Source organism: Salmo trutta, chromosome 21 (assembly GCF_901001165.1).
Source record: "Salmo trutta chromosome 21, fSalTru1.1, whole genome shotgun sequence".
In the NCBI taxonomy this organism is placed as follows: Eukaryota; Metazoa; Chordata; class Actinopteri; order Salmoniformes; family Salmonidae; genus Salmo; species Salmo trutta.
The window spans coordinates 19,506,709-19,530,311 of NC_042977.1; the positions used below are offsets into that span (position 1 = coordinate 19,506,709).

General features: G+C 41.5%; 1 protein-coding gene across 6 annotated transcripts in view; it reads right to left on the reverse strand.

The window, feature by feature from the left end:
- Positions 1–23,603, reverse strand: part of LOC115156868 (partitioning defective 3 homolog) — a 246,517-nt gene that overhangs the window by 74,369 nt on the left and 148,545 nt on the right. For 4 of the 6 annotated variants that reach the window (XM_029704658.1, XM_029704657.1, XM_029704655.1 and 1 more), the window contains 4 exons: positions 19,656–19,815; positions 8,100–8,286; positions 4,742–4,893; positions 3,922–3,966 (listed from right to left, as the gene is read on the reverse strand). In XM_029704658.1, the coding sequence (XP_029560518.1) occupies positions 3,922–3,966; positions 4,742–4,893; positions 8,100–8,286; positions 19,656–19,815 (544 nt within the window). The remainder of the gene's footprint in view (positions 1–3,921; positions 3,967–4,741; positions 4,894–8,099; positions 8,287–19,655; positions 19,816–23,603) is intronic. The other 2 variants (XM_029704660.1, XM_029704656.1) reach the window with 1 other exon arrangement.

Below are 23,603 nucleotides of genomic sequence, written 5' to 3' on the forward strand. Positions count from 1 at the left end.
GCTTCTCCGTTTCTGCACTAGGCATGTTTGTAGGTTTCAAATGGTCATACCTGGCAACCAAGCCTTCTACATATCTACTTGCTATATTGTATTTACTTTGCCACCATGGCCTTTTTTGCCTTTACCTCCCTTATGTCACCTCATTTGCTCACATTGTATATAGACTTATTTTTCTACTGTATTATTGACTGTGTTTGTTTTACTCCATGTGTAACTCTGTGTTGTTGTATGTGTCAAACTACTTTGCTTTATCTTGTCCAGGTCGCAATTGTAAATGAGAACTTGTTCTCAACTTGCCTACCTGGTTAAATAAAGGTGAAATAAATAAATTAAATAAATAAAATCTGCACTGGCATGTTTGTATGTTTTAGACAACTTAGCAACTCTGGCAACTTAGCTCCAACATTTCTGTAGCTAACATGTATGTACGCTTCAGATAGTCAGACATGGCAAACCAGCTCCAACATATCTGTACTATCGATGCATGTTTGTACAGACTACCACCCTATTAAAACAGGAGAAAACCCGTGTCGTACAGAGATCTATGATGGTGCCTTAATATAACAAATACAGCTATCAATCACCCTGCAGTCGACTGGCAGGTCGAACAGGGAATACCCTGGAAGCGTCCTAAATAGCACCCTTTACCTTATATAGAGCTCATGGAGCTCTGGTCAAAAGTAGAGCACTATGTAGGGAATAGGGTGCCATTTGGGACGCAGGCCATTTGTGGCTATAGGACCAACTAAAGCTGCACATATCGAGTGCCTTCAGAAAGTATTCATACGCCTTGACTTACTTCACATTTTGTTGTGTTACAGTCTGAATTCAAAATGGATTAAATAGATTTTTTTTCCCTTCACCATCTACACAAAATACCCCATAATGACAAAGTGAAAACATGTTTTAGAAATGTTTGCAAATTTATTGAAAATGAAATACAAAAACATCAAATTTACATAAGTATTCACACCCCTGAGTCAATACATGTTAGAATCACCTTCGGCAGTGATGAGTCTTTCTGGGTAAGTTTCTAAGAGCTTTCCACACCTGGATTGTGCAACATTTGCCAATTATTCTTTGAATAAATTCTTCAAGCTCTGTCAAATGGTCTAGCCATATATGTTCAAGTAGATTTAAGTCAAAAATGTAACTCAAACACTTAGGAACATTCACTGTCTTATTGGTAAGTAACTCCAGTGTAGATTTCACATTGTGTTTTAGGTTATTGTCCTGCTGAAAGGTGAATTAATCTGTCAAGTGTCTGGTGGAAAACAAACAGCCAGGTTTTCCTCTAGGATTTTGCCTGTGGTCAGTTCCATTCCACTTCTTTCTTTATCCTGAAAAACACCTCAGTCCTTAACGATTACAAGCATACACATAACATGACACAGCCACCACTCTGCTTGAAAATATGGAGAGTGGTACTCAGTAATGTATTGGATTTGCCCCAAATATAACACTTTGTATTCATGACAAAATGTTAATTGCTATGCCATTTTATTTTTCATTATTACTTTAGTGCCTTGTTGCAAACAGGATGCATGTTTTGAAATATTTTGATTCTGTTTCCTTCTTTTCACTCTGTCATTTAGGTTAGTATTGTGGAGTAACTACAACATTGTTAATCCATCAGTTCTCATATCACAGCCATTAAACTCTGTTTTAAAGTCACAATTAGCCTCATGGTGAAATCCCTGAGCGGTTTCCTTCCTCTCCAGCAACTGAGTAAGGAAGGATGCCTGTATCCTTGTAGTGACTGGGTGGTTTGATACACCATCCAAAGTGAAATCATTAATAACTTCACTATGCTAAAATGGTTATTCAATGTCATTTTTTTTTTTTTACCCATCTACCAATAGGTGCCCTTCTTTGCGAGGCTTTTGGGGCTCCCGAGTGACTCAGCAGTCTAAGGCACTGCATCTCAGTGCTAAAGGCGTCACTACAGACCCTGGTTCGATTCCAGGCTGAATCACAACCGACCGTGATTGGGAGTCCCATAGGGCGGCGCACAATTGGCCCAGCGTCGTCCGGGTTAGGGTTTGGCCGGGGTAGGCCGTCATTGTAAATAAGAATTTGTTCTTAACTGACTTGCCTAGTTAAATAAAGGTTATATAAATAAAAATTTATTAATTGGAAACCTGTGTTTGAAATTCGACAGATAATTGTATGTGTGGTGTAGAGATGAGGTAAGTCATAAAAAAAATCATGTTAAACACTATTATTGCACACAGAGTCAATCCAATTTATTATGTGACTTGTTAAGCTAATATTTACTCCTGAACTTATTTAGGCTTCCCATAACAAAGGGGTTGAATACTTAGTGACTCAAGACACTTGATTTGTAAAAATGTAAAAAACATTATTCCACTTTGACATTATGGGGTATTGTGTGTAGGCCAGTGACCCCAAAACATCTACATTTAATAAAACATTTATTCAGACTGTAACACAACAAAATGTGGAAAAAGTCAAAGAGTGAATACTTTCTGAAGGCGCTGCAGGCACATAACAGACTGGAAACTACTGAAGGAACTTACGTTGCTATTTGCCATTAGGGAGCCCTATATGCATTGCCCTCTCCTAACCTAGTGAAGTCCTTGACAAACATGTGGCTACAGTCTGTGTCAACAAGGTCCTATAGCCAATCAGTGCAGAAGAAGGCCCACTGGGCCAGGCTATCTAAGCTATTGTGTCCCATCACTCCCCTCTCCCAGGCTGTCACTGTCTCAGTCCCAAACGGCACCCTATTCCTTATATAGTGCACCGCTTTTGACCAGAACTCTTATGTTCCCAGGTCAAAAGTAGTGCACTAAATACTTGGGACGTTACTCCCTCGCCACGGCTGTAACTGTCATCAGTTTCCCCAGGATTGGGGATTTGTTTTGGGCCTGCTAAATGGACCATGTCCCATTTAGGGAGTGGATGTATATATTAGAGAGGGAGAGTGTAGCACAGGGGGAGAGAAAATAAACCCTGAAACACTAAAGATAATAGCCTGAAATCTATTAGCCTAGCTACAACATCAGAGTTATTAGGGCAAAATTAAATAGGGAGGTTTTTTTACCCAAAGCTGGGAAAACCTAAAACATCAATTAAATTGTAGGTGGGTGGTGATCATGTATTTTTCATATGAACATAAATCTAGTTGAGATATTTTGTGGATGTCATTTTACACAGGCAAATAAAGTACATATGTGGCCTCTTCTTTGCCAAGTCTTGAATTGGAGGTTAGAAGCAACAGGTGAGAGTCCCAATTGGCACCCTATCCCCTATATAAAGCACTACTTTTGACCATGGCCACCCTATGAGCCCTGGTCAAAATGAGTGCACTAAGGGAATAGGGTGCCATTAGGGACACTACCTTGGTATCTCGTTAGTGACTGCTCAGACACCGTTTGGAGCCTACAACAATGTCCTAACAAGGGACATTAATGACATATTTAGTCTCATTTATGCACAGTAGTCTGACTACGATACTACCTCCATTTTCTGTTGTTTCCCTTTCTTTCTCCTGCTTTCTTTGTGCCTTTCGGCTAAATCCCATCCTTCAAAGGATCTGCTATTCAGAGGTGGCTGTGAAAACACACACGGCTGACAATGACGGATGACTTGCTGTCAGTTTGCAGCCCCAGCCAAGGACAGAGCGATTTCGCTTTCTCTCCATCTCTCCCGCCCTCTCTCCTCCCATTCCCTTCCACAGAACAATTAGCAGTGCTGCTGCGTCTTAAGAAGAATCACTGCCTAGTCCATATTCACCAGCCCACAACTCCACTGCAATGACCTCAAACTGTCTTAATGTTCTATGTATTCTCATTGTGATTGGTGGATTCTACATTCTAAAGCAGGTCTGGAATCTCACAATGAAATGGGGGGATGGATGAGGTGTCCGTTCTCCCTCAGTGACATGTCACTCCTTACCTGGTGTGTTCTCTTTGCGAGGGGTGAGGTTAATCTCGTCGGCTACTGTTAAAGGGGGGGGGGGGGGGGCAATAAACATTTAGGATCGGTTAGTGAGTACATTCCACATGCAAACATTCCAGCAACGTTATTGTACAGTAAGTACATCATCACATTTTTAGGCAATTTCAAGGGCAATCAGGAAACATGCGAGACAAACAGACGGACAGGGAAATGAAGAGATTTAGGATCGCAATCAGGGCTATTGTGATATAAACACGTGCAGGACTACAGTAATTCAGTAGGGATAAGAAGCAGATTAGATATCGTCGGCTCAGTCCCAAATGGCACCCTATTCCCTTTATGGTGTACTATTTTGACCAGGGCCCTATGGGGAGCCCCATTTGGGATGCAACCAAAGTGTGGGTGAGAGGGAAGATCACTGTCAGCCAAAGCAATCAGAATGGTTTCATTGCCACCTCAAGTGAGCTGAAACGTGGTTCTGAGGTGTGACGGGAGACACAGTCAGTACTTAAACCTGTTTGATGTCACACAAAAGACAGAGAATTGCATCACATTTCAATGACAGACAGTAGAAGCCACAAATATTAGGCTGTGCAACGCAAGTCTTATAGATGCAATTTACAAGGAGGGGGGTATGTATGTGCCTAATGTGGGAATTCCTAACAACTCACAGGGCCGGTATCACAGACACAGAGGGCTAGGCTTAATCTGTGTCTGGTAAACCAGCCAATAACGTCTTGCCATCGGTTCCGGGCAGGGCTGACCTAAAGGGAGTCAATGAGAGGGAGGAAAGGAACCAGATGATTTCCTTCAGTACCTAGATCCATGCTCTTGGACTTGCGTGTCTTGATGATCTCCAGCTGACTGGCATCTCCAAACTGCTTTGTCCGTTTCTCTGACATGCTCTGTCTGCCGAAGCCCTCCCTCTGAAAGGCTCCGTCTGGGTCACTGTCATCAGGGCTCAGGGTGCTACAGGAGAGGGAGTGATGGAGATGGAGAAAAAGGGTGAGGGAGAAAGACAGACAGTGGGTGAGAGAGGAAAGAGAGGAAGACAGGAAAAAGAAACAAAGGGATGAGATTATTCCAGTGGTTCCAGTGTAAATCAAACTGTCATTATCAGTGAGCTTCAGTGGGTCTTCAAATCATCAAATCAAGCCACACATAGAATCTAGGCCATACTTGATAAGCCACTGATTAAGGTAGAGACTGATTAGGGCTGGACCAGCTACAATCACCACACACACTCAGCCCAACCCACCCAAGCCCACTGACGAGAACTCAGGCTGGGCCTCATCATCACGGACGCCGCAATGCAAATGGCAACCTATTCCCTATATATAGTGCACAACTTTTGACCAGGGCCCATAGGGTAGTAGGGCACTATATAATGAATAGGGGGCAATTAAGGACGTATCCAGGGTTACAACGGCCCTACACGCCCAGTTAAGTATGCAGCAGGTGGGTGTGCCTGTGTGTCCTTTCAAAAAACATAATGGGACACACTGACCTTGTCCTTGTGTATGCTTCAGTGTAGAATTAGCCATATATTTACCTTGTTCATTTTTCACTATTTGTAGAACGCAACATACAGAGGAGTGAAATAGCCTTCGACCTACATCTAGCTGGTTCAGCGTAGGAAAAACAGAGGAAAATTTTAAATACACAGTATGAGGTCTAATTTGCAGCAACTGAAATAACATTCCGTCGCGAAAACTTAACAAAACATGGTCCTGGTTATCAAAAGGAATGTCAAGTCTTAAGACAAGTACTATATGAAAATCAGTCTAGATGCAGAAAAAACATTTGATTCAGTGAGATGGGATTATCTATTCCAAGTTATGGAAAGATTTGGTTTCAACAAAGAAGTGATACAGGGCATCAAAACACCGCATTCATGTCTGACTGCCAGAATAAAGAGTAATGGACATTTGTCACAAACGATAAGTTTAGAACGAGGGGCAAGACGAGGCTAATCTTCCACCCACGCTCTTCTCCTTGTACACCGAGCCGTTGGCACAGGCAATAAGACAGGACCCATCTTCAGAAGGGATAACAATAAGAAGCAGTGAACATAAGATATTCATGTATGCTGATGTTCTGTTATTCCTTAAAGCCCCAGGCTCAAGTGTACCTCGATTGATGATGTTTTACAAACATTTGGAACATATTCAGGGTATGTGCTTAACGTACACAAGACTCAAGCCCTAGTATATAATTATACCCCACAGGAAGAGCTGAAGAGCAGGAAGAACTTCCTGTGGACCTCTCTTCATCTATTAAATATCTTGGGAGTAAATCTAAAAAGATACAGCCAAACTCTATAACAAGAACATCTATGATGACCTGGACAGGTGGAATTCACTTCCTTTGGATTTTAGAAGCAGAATTGAAACAATCAATATGAATATCCTGCTGAGGTTAGTGTATTTGTTCTAGTCACTGCCCATAGAAATCCCACCTAAACAGTTTAGAGAATGGGATAAACGGATATCAAGGTTTATCTGGAACAGTAAGAGACCAAGAATGAGATTACAATTACCAAAAAACAGGAGGGGTGTGACCTTACCAAGCCTAAAATATTATTTTGTGTCCGCCCAATCAATTGAGACCTCGTGTGTTTGTGCAATTCAGAATACGAATCCAAATGGAAAGCCATTGAGTTACCCATACAGTCTGTTTTAGGTAATAGAAACATACAGACACAAATCAGTGGATTCATTTCTCTTAAGACACGGTTTAGACAGAGGTCAAACTGCTGAGCTGGTCCGCATTCGACCCCAGCTTCATTCCTGCTGTGGAGGCAAAAAGGCATCACATCATTTTGTACATTCATAAGGAATGGGGATCTAGAGATCTTCCAGCACCTAAGTTTAAAAAAAACATGGCTTGGATAAACAAGATTTTTACAGGTTTTTATTTTGTTTTATTTCACCTTTATTTAACCAGGTAGGCCAGTTGAGAACAAGTTCTCATTTACAACTGCGACCTACAGAGGTACCTACAGGTTTGATACTACTTTTTAAAAGATATAAAACTGATTGACCCTCGGGCACCTCAGAAATTGATAAAATAATTCACTAAAGCATACAATTTGGGGAGTATTAAAAAAAAAATACTATTTCAAGTCTTTACTTGGAGATTTTATTTTCAAAGAAACACTCTACAAACTATATTAAACAGAAATAGGAGAAGGAACTTAACTTGAATAACTGATGAAACATGGTTGAACATATTTGAGACTCAACTAAGCTCTACCAACTCAAGGACTTCTCAAGGAATTCTGTTGGAAGAATGTTACACGTTTTCTCATAACACTTAAACTGAAATGAAAACAGACTGGTCTCCCAACACCCTTGTTGGAGAGAATGCGGGCTATCACAGATCACACATTGAAACTTACTGGGGAGAAATAGGACCTAAAATTGGAAAAATAATGGGTTTTGACATAGAACTAAGATTCATTTCTTTGTATTTGGGTGAAATACCTGATAAATTACACAATAGAGAAAAGTACCTGTTGAAGGTCCTACTGGCAGCCAGTAAAAAGGCTGTCACTAGGAAATGGCTTCAAAAATACCCTTTTTAAAGAAATACATTATTATGAAGCATATGACCTTTTGCTTTAAGAACTCATGAGGAGAGAGGCCAGGAATACTGGGAAAAATGGGTTTCGTACTTGAAAAATGTCTAATTCAAAGATGTTACTGTCACTAATCTGATGAATGTATGATATGTGCTGTACCTGCCAGACCTTGATTTTTGGTTTTATATAAAAAATAAATGTAATCTTCAATAAAAATGTCACATTTTCTTTTTTTAAAGGAGTGTCAAGTCTGATACATTAACAGTTGATAAACAGTTTCACAGGGAGCTACTAGAAGGAGCAGTGTGTGAGGCTGACGAGGAAAGACACCCTATTCCCTATGAAGTGCACTACTTTTGACCGGGGCCCATTTTCAAAGTAGTGCACTATGTAGTGAATAGGGAGCCATTTGAGATTCACACACAGTCGCCATCGGACACACTGGAGATTTATGACCGGAGGAACTAGGGCAACTTTCTGAGATGGGGAGAACATTCACCATGACACAAGGGCATTTGCTGTAACACTCTCTGGTCAAGTAGTGCACTATGTAGGGATCAGGGTGACATTTGGGATTGTCCTCTGCTCTCACCTCTCATTCTGAATTGGAATTTCTTTGGCCCAAGTTGGAGGGACCTCCATATGGAACCCCATGTCGTCATGGGAACTGGAAGACGATTGGTCAGAGAGGTGGGCAGGAAGTACAGGTGGCCGATCGTCTTCGATGATGACAGTGTCGTCCTGGGGCATGTTGACCGTAGGGGAGAGCTGGTAGTTACCTGTAGGACAACATGGAGGAGCAGATGTATTTATTAAACATGACTTAAGCCTATGCAACATTAAGCAATTAAAAACAGTTCTGTATTGTGCAGTAGGCCAGGGGTTCCCAAACCTTTTCACTCGGTGCCCCCCTTCCAGCATTGGGGAACACTTTTTGAAATGTTACAGTATTCACTGCGTTCAAGGTTTCTTTTGTCAGTTTATAGCTCTAGGAAACTGTGCAGACACAGTGGTCGAAGTTATCCAATTGGCCAGCGGTAGGCCTATTCTGTAGGTAGGTGCACTTGATTTGATCTCTGGCCCTGTTGGGTAGGCGGCGTTCTGCTTTCAGACACATGAAATGGATCAAAATGGGAACACTTTGCCTTCACGGTGCTGGAGCTGCTGAATCAAGTGGGCTCCCGAGTGGCGCAGCGGTCTAAGGCACTGCATCTCAGAGCGAGAGGTGTCACTACAGACCCTGGTTTGATTCCAGGCTGTATCACAACTGGCCGTGATTGGGAGTCCCATAGGGCGGCGCACAATTGGCCCAGCGTCGTCCGGGTTAGGGTTTGGCCGGTGTCGGCCATCATTGTAAATAAGATTTCTTAACTGACTTGCCTAGTTAAATAAAAGGTTAAATAAATAAAATAATTGTGCACCAACTGCCAACACCAAAAATCAAATACAAAACATAGGAATGCAAGGCTTTATCATTGGGTTTATTACAGAAATGTTTGGTGATCGACTAGAAACGCCTTGGAGATCGACCAGCCTATTGCGATCGACCGGTTGGGGACCATTGCATTACACAACAAGGGGAATGGGGGATACTTAGTCAGTTGTCCAACTGAATGGCTTCAACTGAAATGTGTCTTCCGCATTTAACCCAACCCCTCTGAATCAGAGAGGCGCGGGGGGCTGCCTTAATCAACATCCACGTCTTCGGGGAACAGTGGGTTAACTGCCTTTCTCATATACACACATTTAAAGCGTTAATTGAATATTCATTTGACATTTGATATATTTATTTGATATTTATTGGACATTTGATCCTTTGATATAGCAACATAACTAACTTACCACAATAATTGTTGAATTTAAAAGCAGACCCAGACTGAAATTCACAATCAGCATCTGTCATGACATTCTTAATAGTCATTAGAGTGTGATTAACGCAAGCTGCGCCATTGGGAAAAATATATAACTACTTTTCTTTGGCACGCTCACAGACCGAGGCAAAAAGAAAAAAGTCCCATTTCTTTGTATCCAATTGAGGGATTTAAAAACCACATTGATATGCAATGCAGGACTTTCTGCAACACTGTCTTTGTGGGTAACTGACTGTCTATAGAAGGATGGTTTCTATGCTGTATAAGAGCCCTACACAATAACGGAGAGAAAAGTTCATTTGTGTTAGGGATCTGTTTGGGTCTCATGGCAGGAGAACAGGACTTTCTACCCAGGACCTGAGGCCAGGGTTAGTGTTGTTTCTCATAGCCTTTCACACAGAGGATGTGTGGTACCAATTACATCCACGGTTCCGACTGCCTGGCCAACTTGCATGGCCGGATGAATAGTAGTGTGCTTAAAGTTCAGGCCGTGACCAATCTTAATAGAGCCGTGTGTGTGTGTGTGTATATATTTAGTGTGTTGTTGATCCTGTGGTCTCTAGCCCCTACCCCTGCTCTGTGTCTTTTCAGGGAACTCTGTGGTGTCGGTGAGCCCTCAAACCCAGTAGGGGACTTTTCTCTCTCAGCCCACACACACACTGTCCCTTAACAGACCAATGGACACTGAGAATGGTTCTATGGTTCTTTAAGTAAATGCCACTGTAGATGAGTTTGAATAAAGGTGGCAAGCACTGAGTAACCCAATGAATAAACCAACTTTCATTCATGCTCTTTTTTTCTTTCTAGAAGCAAATCAACTTTCTGGACGGACATCCATCCATACGTAAGAGTGTTATTATGGGTAACAAATGGCACCCTATTCCCTTTATAGTGCACTACTTCTGACCAGGGCCCATAGGGCTCCGGTAAAAGGTAATGCACTATAAAGTGAATAGGGTGCCATTTGAGCCTCAAACTTATTTGGTGGACCAAGCCAAGGTCACTCTTCTACCAACAACAATGGTGCTGACAGGTGAGCAAAACTCACAGCTCCTGACTTGGAGGGATTCCCTTAAAATGAAGGCTGTTTACACTAGCCATAATACAATCAGACATTGGGACAAAGGAACAACAGTTACAGCTTCTTTAGAGAATTGTCTTGTCTTCAGTAAAAGCAATTATCAGAGACTACGTGGAAACAGACCGGTGAATTTTGAAGAGGAGCAGGATTTAATAGCCAAGAAGTAGAAAGGCAGGCGGGCCAGATGAAATGAGAGATGGCGAGAGGTGAGAATAATTGGGCGAGAGAAGAGGGATGCAGAAGAGAGAAGGTTATTTTTCCACTGTCCAAGTCCATCTGCCTAATTAGCATAAGCAGGGGAATTGCCTTCAGTGCACTTCTTGAAAAAAACGAGCCGTTGCCTAAAGAAGAGAATAATTTACTGAAGTCTCTTGTCCTCTGTAGCGAATTGTCATAACCGTGGGGAATCTCTGCACAACAATGGGAAAGTGATCAGAGAAATCCGGCAAAGACAAAACCTTTGTTAGCCCTGATGATGACTAGTCTTAACTAAAACAATACAACTAACTCATTTTGCCATTGTATTCTCAGGGGCAAGCAACATCACAGAGTCTAGCTAAAAAGTGTTGAGGTTCAAAGTGATGTACTTATTCTGTTTTGAATTTTGGATGTAAAATTGCATGTTTTTCAAAACCAGCAAGCCGACAGTGTTCATGCCGTCTGCAATTCAGTCTGACATTACAGACGGCATGCAATCTGAAAGCAGCACAGCCTCTCCTGGCCAATAGACTACGACTGAAGCAGAAATAATGCAACAAGCCAGGGTTGTGTTTTTATACCTTGCACAGTCGTTGTTCAGTTTCAGCTATTCCCATATCGGGCTTGGCTTATATGAACTGAGCAACGGTTACCTGGAAATCATGCGTACTCCCCAAACCAATAGAAGAACAGCAATCCAGGTAGGTGTACTCTACAATAACAAAAACATTACGGCGGGTGTGCACACCGTCAACGCACATCCAACTGAGGCGACCACTTGGCTACACGGAAGAAAGCCGCGCGACTGAATGAAGAAGTCAGCCATATCTCAACTCTGCCGTTGTTGTACAGAGCCTCAGGGTGGTTAATAAACTCTCGTCACTGAGAGATTATGCTGGTTGAAACTACTGGTGCCTCAAGGGAGACAGCAGGAGCAAACCACGACACCGCAGGGGAGGATGCATCTGGCAAAACGGCAAGGGATGATCTGGATGACATGACGAAGTACAAGGACATCGTCGATAAAGTGTGATATACACCCAGCTATAATCTGTGGCATCATCTCAAGAGAGATGGGAGAGCGGGTGGGAGGGCAATAAGGGCCACGGAACCCCCCCTCCACAAACGCCCAAACCAGGCTGGGGGGACTATGTAATGGGCCTTTGGGCTTATGCACATTGACATTACCCCAACCGGTGGAAAACACCTGAATCCTAAAGGGGGAATGGGACAGCGAGGAACATCTTGAAGAAGCCACTGGGTCTCTCATTGAATTCCTTGATAAGATAAAGGAAAAGTTCAACTGGAACAGAGAGAGGAGGAATAGCTGCCTATGTGGGGGTTGGAAATATCCATTCACATAAGGAGGTGGATGTGAAAACCACTGGAGGGGACTACTCCAACGATGATGTTGCCAGAGCTAGATGGTACCATATATATTGGTACCAAGACAGAAATCCGTATTGCCAAATCTGATGAGCAAATGGCTTATTACACTACTGAGAGGGACTAGTCCAATAATGTCACCAGAGGGGGGGTGTTCAATATTCCAAACGTAATGGTAATAAAAGTAAACTGCAAATGTATCTGGAGGTAAATGTCAAAATAATTCACAAAACGTTATATGACAATGTATCCCTATTATGATGGTTGAGTTCGATTCTAGTTTAGTTTTTTTTATTATCCACATGAAGATAATTTACAATAACTAACTTATTGCTAACCTGTTTGTATTTTATGTAAGAGTGCTTATGCTTACAAGGGCAACTCTCCCACTTTTCAACCTCATATTCATAATCACCAGCACCAAACCAGTGTGTACATATGCAAAAACGGCACATTTCAACGTACTGTAGAAAACATATATAACGTTAAAAAGTTCTACCCGATGACATCAAACGTTTAAACATTTGAAAAACAGTGATTTTCAAACAATGCGACTCACAGTGACCTGAGGAACAACAAAACACTTAAAACTGTTCAAGTATGAGTATTATAATCTATATATCAATTCATGTGAATTGGAAAGCTGAAGTGAACTGTAATCATAGCGATGAATGAAAATAAAATGTTCAGCCTACATTTTCAGCCTGGTGATTTATTGGCGGCTGAAATGTGTATTTTCATTCATCTCTACGATTACAGTTCACGTCGGCTTTCCAATTCACATGAATTGCTATAGAGTATTGTAATGTAACATCACACTAACATCGTCTAATGAAACATTTGGTTACAAAACTTAATCTATGACATATGAAATGGTTAGTAATGCCCTGTCTAGTACCATACCTGTATGTGTAATCTAATAGACAGAACGGATACTTTGTTTTCTCTGTAACCAGGAGTGATGGTACAACTAGGAACGGGCTAGGAGGGTATAACTGTGCCAAGCTCATTTGATCTCTAAATAACTCCCTGTCTGAATCGATGACATGGAGAGACATTGGATTGGAGACGAAGTGTGACAGATACTGTTTAAAACCTCTTAAATGTAAAGTCCCCATATTTGGGGACCCCAACTGATTTTTTTAAATTCAATTCGGTCTGGTATGAGAACGGTAGATCCTATCTGGAAAAGCAGGGTGTCTGCGGAAAGCGGAGTATCTTGGCTATTGATCTGTGCCTAAAAATCATTGGTGTGACTTACTACCATATATGGGGACACAAATGTATAAGGGCAGGCCGAGGCGGTGACCTCACTTCAAGATGGCTGCTACCTACACTCCGGTTAGCGTTGTGAAGCATAATCAAAATAAACACGGAATACGTTGATTCACGCTGAAAGCCGGGACTCCACAGATCATGAGGATATCTTATTTGTCTGCCTGTGACCTACCGTTATTGATCATCAGCCCCGAGAGTCAAAATGTTCATTTTACACAACGTTTTCAACAAACATCTTACAAAGTAAGCTTTGATTTGGTCTGTGTTTGAGCTATAGCTACAAGGGGGGGTATGAAATGAATCCTTAGGTTGGTAGGAACAAAACTAGCCTCTTGCTGGATGTTATCTGCTATCTGATGATAACAGTATGACTTAAATGGCAACATCGAATGTCTACCGAGTGACTATCTTTGCGCTTGACAAATTATGATGAAAACACTTGGATATCCCCTGTATGTCCCCCGACACCACCACAATGTTTGAGAGAGGTAGGTGTCGTAGAGATGTCGTTTTTTATAGTGAACAATAACTTTTAGCCACATTCAGTGTGCAATTACCACATTCGGACACTTTGGCGCGGTTGAAAGGACACTTGAATGTACCCTGGATAACCCATAACACCACCACAATGTTTGAGTGAGGTTGATATGGTAGAAATTGGGTTTTTATACTGAACAAATAGCATTTAGGGATTGCATATATGTAAAAGCACTGGAATGACCTAATTTACAGACATATGTCAATTGGAGAGATTTAGGGACACTGATATTGTTCACATGTTGTGGAAGCCATCTGATGTGTTTCCAGCTCTGGGCATCAATAATTCACTTATAGCTTGTCAATGACAGATTACTTTCAAAATAAAAAAACGGTTATTTTGTGTGACCCTGATCTTGTGAACTATGTAACTCCTATCTATCTTCTGATCATTTCTTCATAATCTCCCAGATGTCTTCTTTCCAAACATACCACGTTTTGGCACGTCAGAATCATGTAATTACACACGAACAGCAGTTACTTTTGGGTATGTCTATTTATGATGAAATGTACATTTTGCCATTACATCTAAGTTAGTCTACACAACAGATAATAATAAGGGTGTCTTTCAAAGCTCTTTTAGGGAAAAACTGAATCATTAAAGGATAGCAATTTGGGTGAACTCTCCCTTTAACAGTTCATAAGCACTGTGGGAGGAGAGGGACTTGAAAGGGTAATGGAGGGGAATAGTTGAACTGCATTGAAAATATTTTATTCGCTGTCTGTTTCTCAAATTGCACCCTATTCCCTTGATAGTGCACTACTTTTGGGAATAGGGTGCCATTTGGAATTCAAACACCGTTCTTCATCCTCTGTTAAACGACACCAGTGAATTAAATACTGGTTTATAAACAGGGTTGGGCGGACTAATTTGTAATTAGTTACCGATTACAGTTACATGAAAAATAAAGTAATCAGATACGTAATCCTCTGGATTACTCAAAATGAGTAACGTAATGACTTTAAACACCCAGGCAGATGAGAAAAAGTAAGAAACCGGCACACTGCTCTTTATCAGACTTTACGCATCAGAGCTTTTGTGACTGTTTATAATTTGCACCCTTATGTAAACATTGCTCTACATCTGTATTACGCATCAGATGAGGTTGGAGTTGAGGGAAAATAAACATGTGTTACCAAATATAACAATGTGCATTTCACAAGTATTCTTATAAAGTGTGTACATAATGCATTAAACAAGTCTGTAAAACCACAACCAGGACATCGACCTACCAAGTAAGTTTTCATAAATCATTGGGTACAGTGCAAGAAAGAACGTCAGAGTAACGAAAGCTCTGCTTTTTTATTTTATTTAGAGATATCACATTTAGAGATATCACATTAAGATAATTCATGTGGGACTAATTCACCACCTGAGGTGGTGGTTAGTTCGCCAACTCTAAATATAGCCTAATTATTGCTGACTGTTTGCCATGTAATTGATAGGCCTATATCTAACAGTACATGTCATGTATAGGCCTATATCTAACAGTACATGTCATGTATAGGCCCTATATCTAACAGTACATGTCATGTATAGGCCCTATATCTAACAGTACATGTCATGTATAGGCCTATATCTAACAGTACATGTCATGTATAGGCCTATATCTAACAGTACATGTCATGTATAGGCCTATATCTAACAGTACATGTCATGTATAGGCCTATATCTAACAGTACATGTCATGTATAGGCCTATATTTAACAGTACATGTCATGTATAGGCCTATATCTAACAGTACATGTCATTTATAGGCCTATATCTAACACTACATGTCATGTATAGGCCTATATCTAACAGTACGTCATGTATAGGCCTATATCTAACAGTATATTTCATGTATAGGCCTATATCTAACAGTACATGTCATTGTCATGACGTTGGCCTCTTTGGGTACAGGGAGGACAGTTGGCCCCCTCCCCTTTGTACCATCCCCCAACCTACCTTCCCCCCAACCCAGGCCCTGTGTGAAAGGGTTGTAAAAACTCTAAGAGGAGAATCTCCTACCACATGTTTCATAGAGAGACAAAGGAAATTCTTCCAACTCATAGAATTGGAGAACCGAGCGACATGTGTGTTCTGGAGAAGGTATGGAAGATTGTTGAAGAATCCAGCTACGAACTGGTCCGCTTGGTACAATTTTGTGATACTCAGAAGAGACAATATAGCCATATTACCATAAAACTGTTTATATAATAGCCTCAGCGATGAGACTTGCATCATAATGGTTGTATAAAATGTATTAATAAGGATAAAGCTATTTGTAATACATTGAGATGCTATGTACTGATGTTAATGTGATAGAATTGGATTTCTGTACCAAGCTTCACTCAGCCATCGGCACGCCCCCCCAGGGACACAGACAGGACCAGGCGTCATTTGACAAGCCTGTTCTAGGGTCACTATAAAACTATACCCTGATTTACATTTCTCCAGACCAGGCCTCCACTCCATTAGTGAGTTGGCCAGTAGGTTTTACCATCCAATTCCTCTACTGAAAGTGAACTACACCACGTGGTTAACTTTTAGACTATCGAGACCGACAGAATAAGAACAAGTCTTTGATATTAATTATTAGTCTGCAGCTAAGTAAATTATATCATCGAACGCGAAGACCAACGAAACATGCATTCTATAACGACATTAATGAATGTCGCTTTGAAAGATCCATTCTAACTGAGAGAGAGAGAGAGAGAGAGAGAACTCTCCATCAGAACGACGCTCGAACAAGGATCCCGACGACACGAGCGTAAATATATATTGATTGCAATTGTTCCCGAATGAGTGAGCCTTCAATTGTCAATTGTTAATATTAATGAACTCTGTGTACCTTCTCAGCTGACCGTTTATGACCCATTGTCTAACAGACCAGCCATGCCTGCGAGCCATTAGGGCACATTACTATACCAATCCTTTGTGACGATAATTACTGTTTGTATGTTTTCTGTTAATTACTTAGTGTAGTAAATAAATGATTTTAAGACAATTGATGTATGGATAATTTTAGTAAAGACTGGGTTCGTGCAGATACAACAATTTACGACGTTTGGAATGAGACTGAACGCGAGGTAAAATACACCATTTAAACCAGAAGATAATCGGCCTATATTATAATATAGGAAAGTTATATTAGGAAAATTATAACTTTGTAATCTGAATATTTTTCTTGGTGCCCCGATCTCCTAGTTAATTACAATTAAACGATTAATCAGTTTAATCGCGTGATAATAATTACAGGGAGTTAATTGATAAACATGTCTTCAGTTTAATGGTACCCCAAAGACACGACATCATGTATAGGCCTATATCTAACAGTACATGTAATGTATAGGCCTATATCTAACAGTATATTTCATGTATAGGCCTATATCTAACAGTATATTTCATGTATAGGCCTATATCTAACAGTATATTTCATGTATAGGCCTATATCTAACAGAGAATGGCCGACATGAGTGCCCCTTCGTTCAATATAAGAGTTGATTAATAAAATGTCAACCTACAGATAAGCATGGGACCATCTACTTTTCAACATTAACTGTTATAACTGTTTTTTCCCGTATTTACGGTTTGAAATTTTGCACAATCAGAAAGTGCACTGTAAATACGCTACAAAACAGTAGGCAGAACTCTATGGAGTCCAGACAACTGTATGACTGACCAGTGGGCCAGGTTTAAATTGTTTGGCAGCCTTACCTACTCATTCAATCAACTGGAATCCAAAAAGAAGCCATCCACCCTTGAGGGCGATCATCTAGACAACATTTTGCCGAGTTGAGTGCATGGGAGAAGTCCTGAGGGTACGTGAAATGACAGCAAGGCTGACAAAGCTGTATCAAATGTTCTTTTTGATATTAGTTGAAGTAATACTAAACGTAATCAGCTGTTTAACACATTTTTTTAAAGTCATCCGGGCTGATTACAATTAGGTAATCCCTGTTGCATGTAATCCGTTACTACCCAATACGGTTTATAAACGGCTTTAACTTTATTCCAACCACTTTAAATCGGACATTGACACAAAGCCTGACAGACAATTCCTAACCGCTTTGAGTTCTCTAGGTATGCAAAGACATAATGAAGAAATAAACTCAGCGTGCTATGAACCATGGGATTTGGGGATTTTCTAACCAGAATGACTCAAATTAAGGCACACAAGTGAGTCACGCAACCAAGATGACAATCTAAGGCATAACCGTCAAGCTGTTGTTTAATGGTTCACAATGAGCATTTGGTGACACTTTAATCCTGGAACGCCAACAGTTATATGCTCTGTCTCTAAAAGATTACATTCAGGTCATTGTATCAGATGTTAAAATGGGCTGACAGTGCAACAACAATCCTGCTTAGGATACATTAGACTGTATCAGTATGTAGATATCCTGCGATAGGTTCACAGTGAAACACTGATCAAGGAAGTGGATGGACGCAGAGTGATGTAACAACGCATTAATGGGTCTCATACGCTATTTAAATAGATGAGAGTGATGGCAATGTAAGAGCAACATTCGGTTTAGGGCTACTCCAATAGAGAAAGTAGTACCTTCCCCTGTGGTCCACATGTGTGTTTTTACAGCGGATTATTTGATCTGCGACGATTAGGTTTGTCAACACAGGAAATGGCGTAACTGACCGTGCTTTGAGTTTCCATTCAACTTTCAGCTGATCTTAATGTCTCGGAAAATGTCAAGGAAAAGGTTGCGTATGATTTACAGCTCAGGGGCTCTTGTATGGTGCAGAGCACCTTCTGATTGATTCAGTGGTGTGTGTGTGTGTGTGCTCTGTGAATCCCTGAGCTCTCTGTTTGGAATTTGCCTGATCTGACAGCGCCTCAGGCCGAGCCCGAGAGAGAAGACCAGGTGTGTGTGTGTGTGTGTGTGTGTGAGGGCCTTGGTCTGACAAACAGCGAGACAGGATGGCAGGCAGGCAGTTTGACGGGAAGAAAGGGATTTTAACGGTCCGGCAACAACTGAGCGGCAGAGATTCAATCAATCATAGAATTTAGATGGCAACCAGCCTGTCGCTAGGCCAGATGTTACAAAACGAGGTAGGGGTGTACCTATTCCAGTCAACCTTCTCTAGTATATAAAATGGTTAAAAGTGAATACTTTTTATCAGTAGGAGTCATCAGAAATTGTGTCTTATAAAGTTCTTAGTTTTAATTATTTGGCCCATGTTGTTCCAGTAACAATACCACATTATCTGAGCTTGGCTCAGGTGTGAATTGGCTGTTATCAAACTGTTAGGTTCCAGTTTGTAGAGTGTGAATGACAGACAGATCAGGTGCTAACCCAGCAGTAAGGGTGTGAGAAGCTATAGGGCAGGGGTCAGCAACAGACGGCCGGCCCAAAACCGGCCCGTGAGTGATTTTTTGGGGCCCCCCCAAAGTTTTTAGTAAATAAATTGGGGGCTATTTTAGTTTTGGGTAAAAAAAAAAAAAAAACAGGAATTGAGCCAAAAATGTGTTTTATTTAAGAACGTATTTCCACTAATAAAAAAAAGACGTGATCGTGTCTCACTGTATTCAAGGTATGAAATTATTGTTATTTTCAAATAGAATCTCTTTTTGGGCTTAGTTGTGGTCAATTTGCAGTGTACAAATTACTATAATTATGTTGTGCCCGGACCATCCCCTCCTACAAAAATCTCCCGCGGCTTCATCTAGTTGCCTACCCCTGATACAGTGAGTCACACAGAGTAAGATGTAAGACTCAACATTGCCAATGTCCATGCTAAAATGGGTTGTATCCATCTAGAGTCCTCCAGCTGTATCTATGGGATCACCTGACTCACCCATCATCCTGTCCATCAGAGCCTGCTGTGGCATCAGGTTGTCGTCCAGGCCCTCTATGCCTCCGTACAGGGAGTGGGAGATACGACGCTCCCGGTCTTCCAGCAGGGAGGAGTTCAGGAGGGCCTGCTCCGGTCCCAGGGGGCTCCCTGGGGCCTCCAGCTACATACAGATGGGTGAGAAGACGGGTACAGTCAATACATGACATATTGGAAGAAACAATCCTTATTATAGTGGGAAGGTGCAGTACGAGACGAAATTCTCCCTTTGGTACATTGGGATTAAATCTTGATCTTAAATCTTTAAAGAGTTTGAACTGGCTCAATGCCACAACCCCATTATCGCCCTTTCACACTCACGGTAGGATAGCAGCAACAATGACAGCTTAACTTATAGATAATAATAATCCCCTCCGTGAGGGACAGGCAGACTGGTAGAGGCAGGCTAGCCTAGTGCTAACATTAGCCGCAGCACCACCACGACCCCGGCTAGCTAGATAAATGACCATGGATTTCCAATAGCAGTTAAGACACCAGCTGTCAACATTCCCCCCACAGGAGAGCAGCAGCACAGTGACATTTCCCTCCGGTGTCTATGGGACACACTGCTGTTTAATGGACAAACAGGCCATTTGCTGACTATGTCACCTTTAAACACACATGACTGAGGAGAAAGTGGGGTTGAATGTGTATGGACCATAGAATTCCATCGCAACAGTAGAAATGACAGGATCTCTATGGTGTGGATGCCCTTCGCACTTAGAATCTCCTATATCATTGATTTGAACTATAGGGACTGCCTCCTTGACAGATTATGCCTAGTCGAAGACTAAGAAGTATTCTCAAAGGAGATTCTGCTTTGAAATAGCATTTTTTATTGTCCAGAATTTGTGTCTGGGAAAACCATCCCTTTAGCGGTGCTGGAAACTTACTTGAGCCCATTTGAATTACATGAGCCCGTTTATAACTGCATAAGCAGCTTCTTGGTAGCAATAATAATTGGTTTGGATGTGTGCATTATTGCAGAGACAAGAGGAAGGACAGAAAGTGTCCGTCCAGACATGTTCTTGTATTTCTGTATATTATTATTTCTAAGGAAGTAGGTAAAGGGCAACAGTTGAGTCTCAGCTCCTGATAAGCTAGGCTAGTCTCTGTGGAACTAGGGCAAGGAGCGATGTGGAACTCAACATTGAGGTGGTGGTGAGGACAACAGTTAAAGAGAGAAGAAAAAAAAAACTCTGGGAGAGGGGCCAGAGGGGGCCACCTAACAACACTAAGTGAATACTTCTCACACAACACACATCCCTGACCAAGAAGGTTCTGGGCTCAGGCTGAGCCACGACACCACCATTAGAGGAACAATTCTTGCCCAGCAACAGAGAATGACTGTTTATCTTAGACATAGAAGATGACTCCGCCTAGTCAGATATTATAAATATGGGCTTGTGTTAGTTGTCAAATCAAATGTATTTATGAAGCCCTTTTTAAATCAGCAGATGTCACAAAGTGCTATACAGAAACCCAGCCTAGAACCCCAAACAGCAAGCAATGCAGATGTAGAAGCAGAGTGCCTAGGAAAAACTCCCTAGGAAGGGAAGGAACCTAGGAAGAAACCTAGAGAGGAACCAGGCTCTAAGGGGTGACCAGTCCTCTTCTGGTTGTGCCGGGGGGAGATTATAACAGTACATGGCCATTAAGACCAGATTGTTGTTCAAGATGTTCAAACATTCATAGATGACCAGCAGGGTCAAATAATAATCACAGTGGTTGTAGAGGGTGCAACAGGTAGCACCACAGGAGTAAATGTCAGTTGGCTCTTCGTAGTCGGGTATTCAGAGGTCGAGACAGCAGGTGCGGTAGAGAGGGAGGGAGAGAGTTTGGGGTCATTTAAAAATGTCCATGTTTTTGAAAGAAAAGCACATTTTTTGTCCATTAAAATAACATCAAATTGAACAGAAATACAGTGTAGACATTGTTAATGTTGTAAATGACTATTGTAGCTGAAAATGGCAGATTTTTTTATGGAATATCTACATAGGCGTACAGAGGCCCATTATCAGCAACCATCACTCCTGGGTTCCAATGGCACGTTGTGTTAGCTAATCCAAGTTGATCATTTTAAAAGGCTAATTGATCATTAGAAAACTATTTTGCAATCATGTTAGCACAGCTGAAAACTGTTGAACTAATTAAAGAAGCATTAAAACTGTCCTTCTTTAGACTAGTTGAGTATCTGCGGCATCAGCATTTGTGGGTTCGATTACAGGCTCAAAATGGGCAGAAACAAAGAACTTCCTTCTGAAACTCGTCAGTCTACTCTTGTTCTGAGAAATGATGGCTATTCCATGTGAGAAATTTCCAAGAAACTGAAGATCTCGTACAACACTGTGTACTACTCCCTTCACAGAACAGAGCAAACTGGCTCTAACTAGAATAGAAAGAGGAGTGGGAGGCCCCGGTGCACAACTGAGCAAGAGGACAAGTACATTAGAGTGTCTAGTTTGAGAAACAGATGCCTCACAAGTCCTCAACTGGCAGCTTCATTAAATAGTACCCGCAAAACACCAGTCTCAACGTCAACAGTGAAGAGGCGACTCCGGGATGCTGGCCTTCTTGGCAGAGTTCCTCTGTCCAGTGTCTGTGTTCTTTTGCCCATCTTAATCTTTTATTTTTATTGGCCAGTCTGAGATATGGCTTTTTCTTTGCAACTCTGCCTAGAAGGCCAGCATCCCGGAGTCGCCTCTTCACTGTTGACGTTGAGAATGGGGTACCTATGATACCTATGTAGATATTCCATAAAATAATCTGCCGTTTCCAGCCACAATAGTCATTTACAACATTAACAATGTCTACACTGTATTTCTGATCAATTTGATGTTATTTGAAGGGACACAGTGTGCGCTGTGTCCAACTGGATTAGCAGCAGAATTTAGAACCTAACATTAGTATAAGAATTGCCAACAACAGATGAGCATCACAACACGAGGAAATGTAATCAGTGGATAATCAATCCACAGCCCCTTCATTTCATTTCCCAGGTGTTTGATAGATGTGATAACAGAGAAAGACCGGTGTGATACAGAAAGGTTCAGTTCTATCCGTGCAGAAACAGCTGAACAATCACCAAGCAGGCAGACTACTGCCAGTAAAACAAGGGTAAGTGAGAATGACTCAGGCTGGAGACCTGGAGAAGGATTTCAAGAGAGAGGCCATTTGGCTTCAGACTGTTGGAAGTCAGCCTCTACTTTAAATGGGATAGTTAATGAAACTGGCTGAAACAGAGAGCCTATCTAGCCTGCCTTAATAACAGCCCAAGGAGATTTGCCATACTGAGGTCGGTCAACAAATCACCACTCCACGCACTGCATATTCAGTCCTATAATTAAACTGGTGCAGGGCTGATCTCCATTGGGTCTGAATTGTGACGGGGGAGGGGGAATCTGTCTGAATAGCCCTGTGGGGCGGGGTTTAATATTGTTATAGTTCAGATTCAGAATAAGGTTTGCCAATGATTACTATCCTAAAGAAGTAACCTCAGGAGGAGATGTCGAGGAAAGAGAGGGATGGTGTGAGGTGCTGAGTGAAAGGAGCACCACCTGTCCATGAAGCTGTGCCACCTTGAACGGCTGTGCCACCTGAACGGCTGTGCCTCTTGGTAGACTTCTACTACGGTTCCTATATACAGCGCCTTCAAAAAGTATTTTCCACATTTTATTGTGTTACAGCCTGAATTTTAAATAGATTCAATTGAATCTATGTCACTATACCCCATAATGTCAAAGTGGAATGTTTTATTTCGAAAAGTTGACAAATTAATACAAAATGTCTCGGGTCAATAGGCATTCAAACCCTTTCTTATGGCAAGCCGAAATACGTTCACTCTGTGTGCAATAATAGTGTTTAATATGATTTTTGAAGGACTACCACAGCTCTGTACCCCACATATACAAT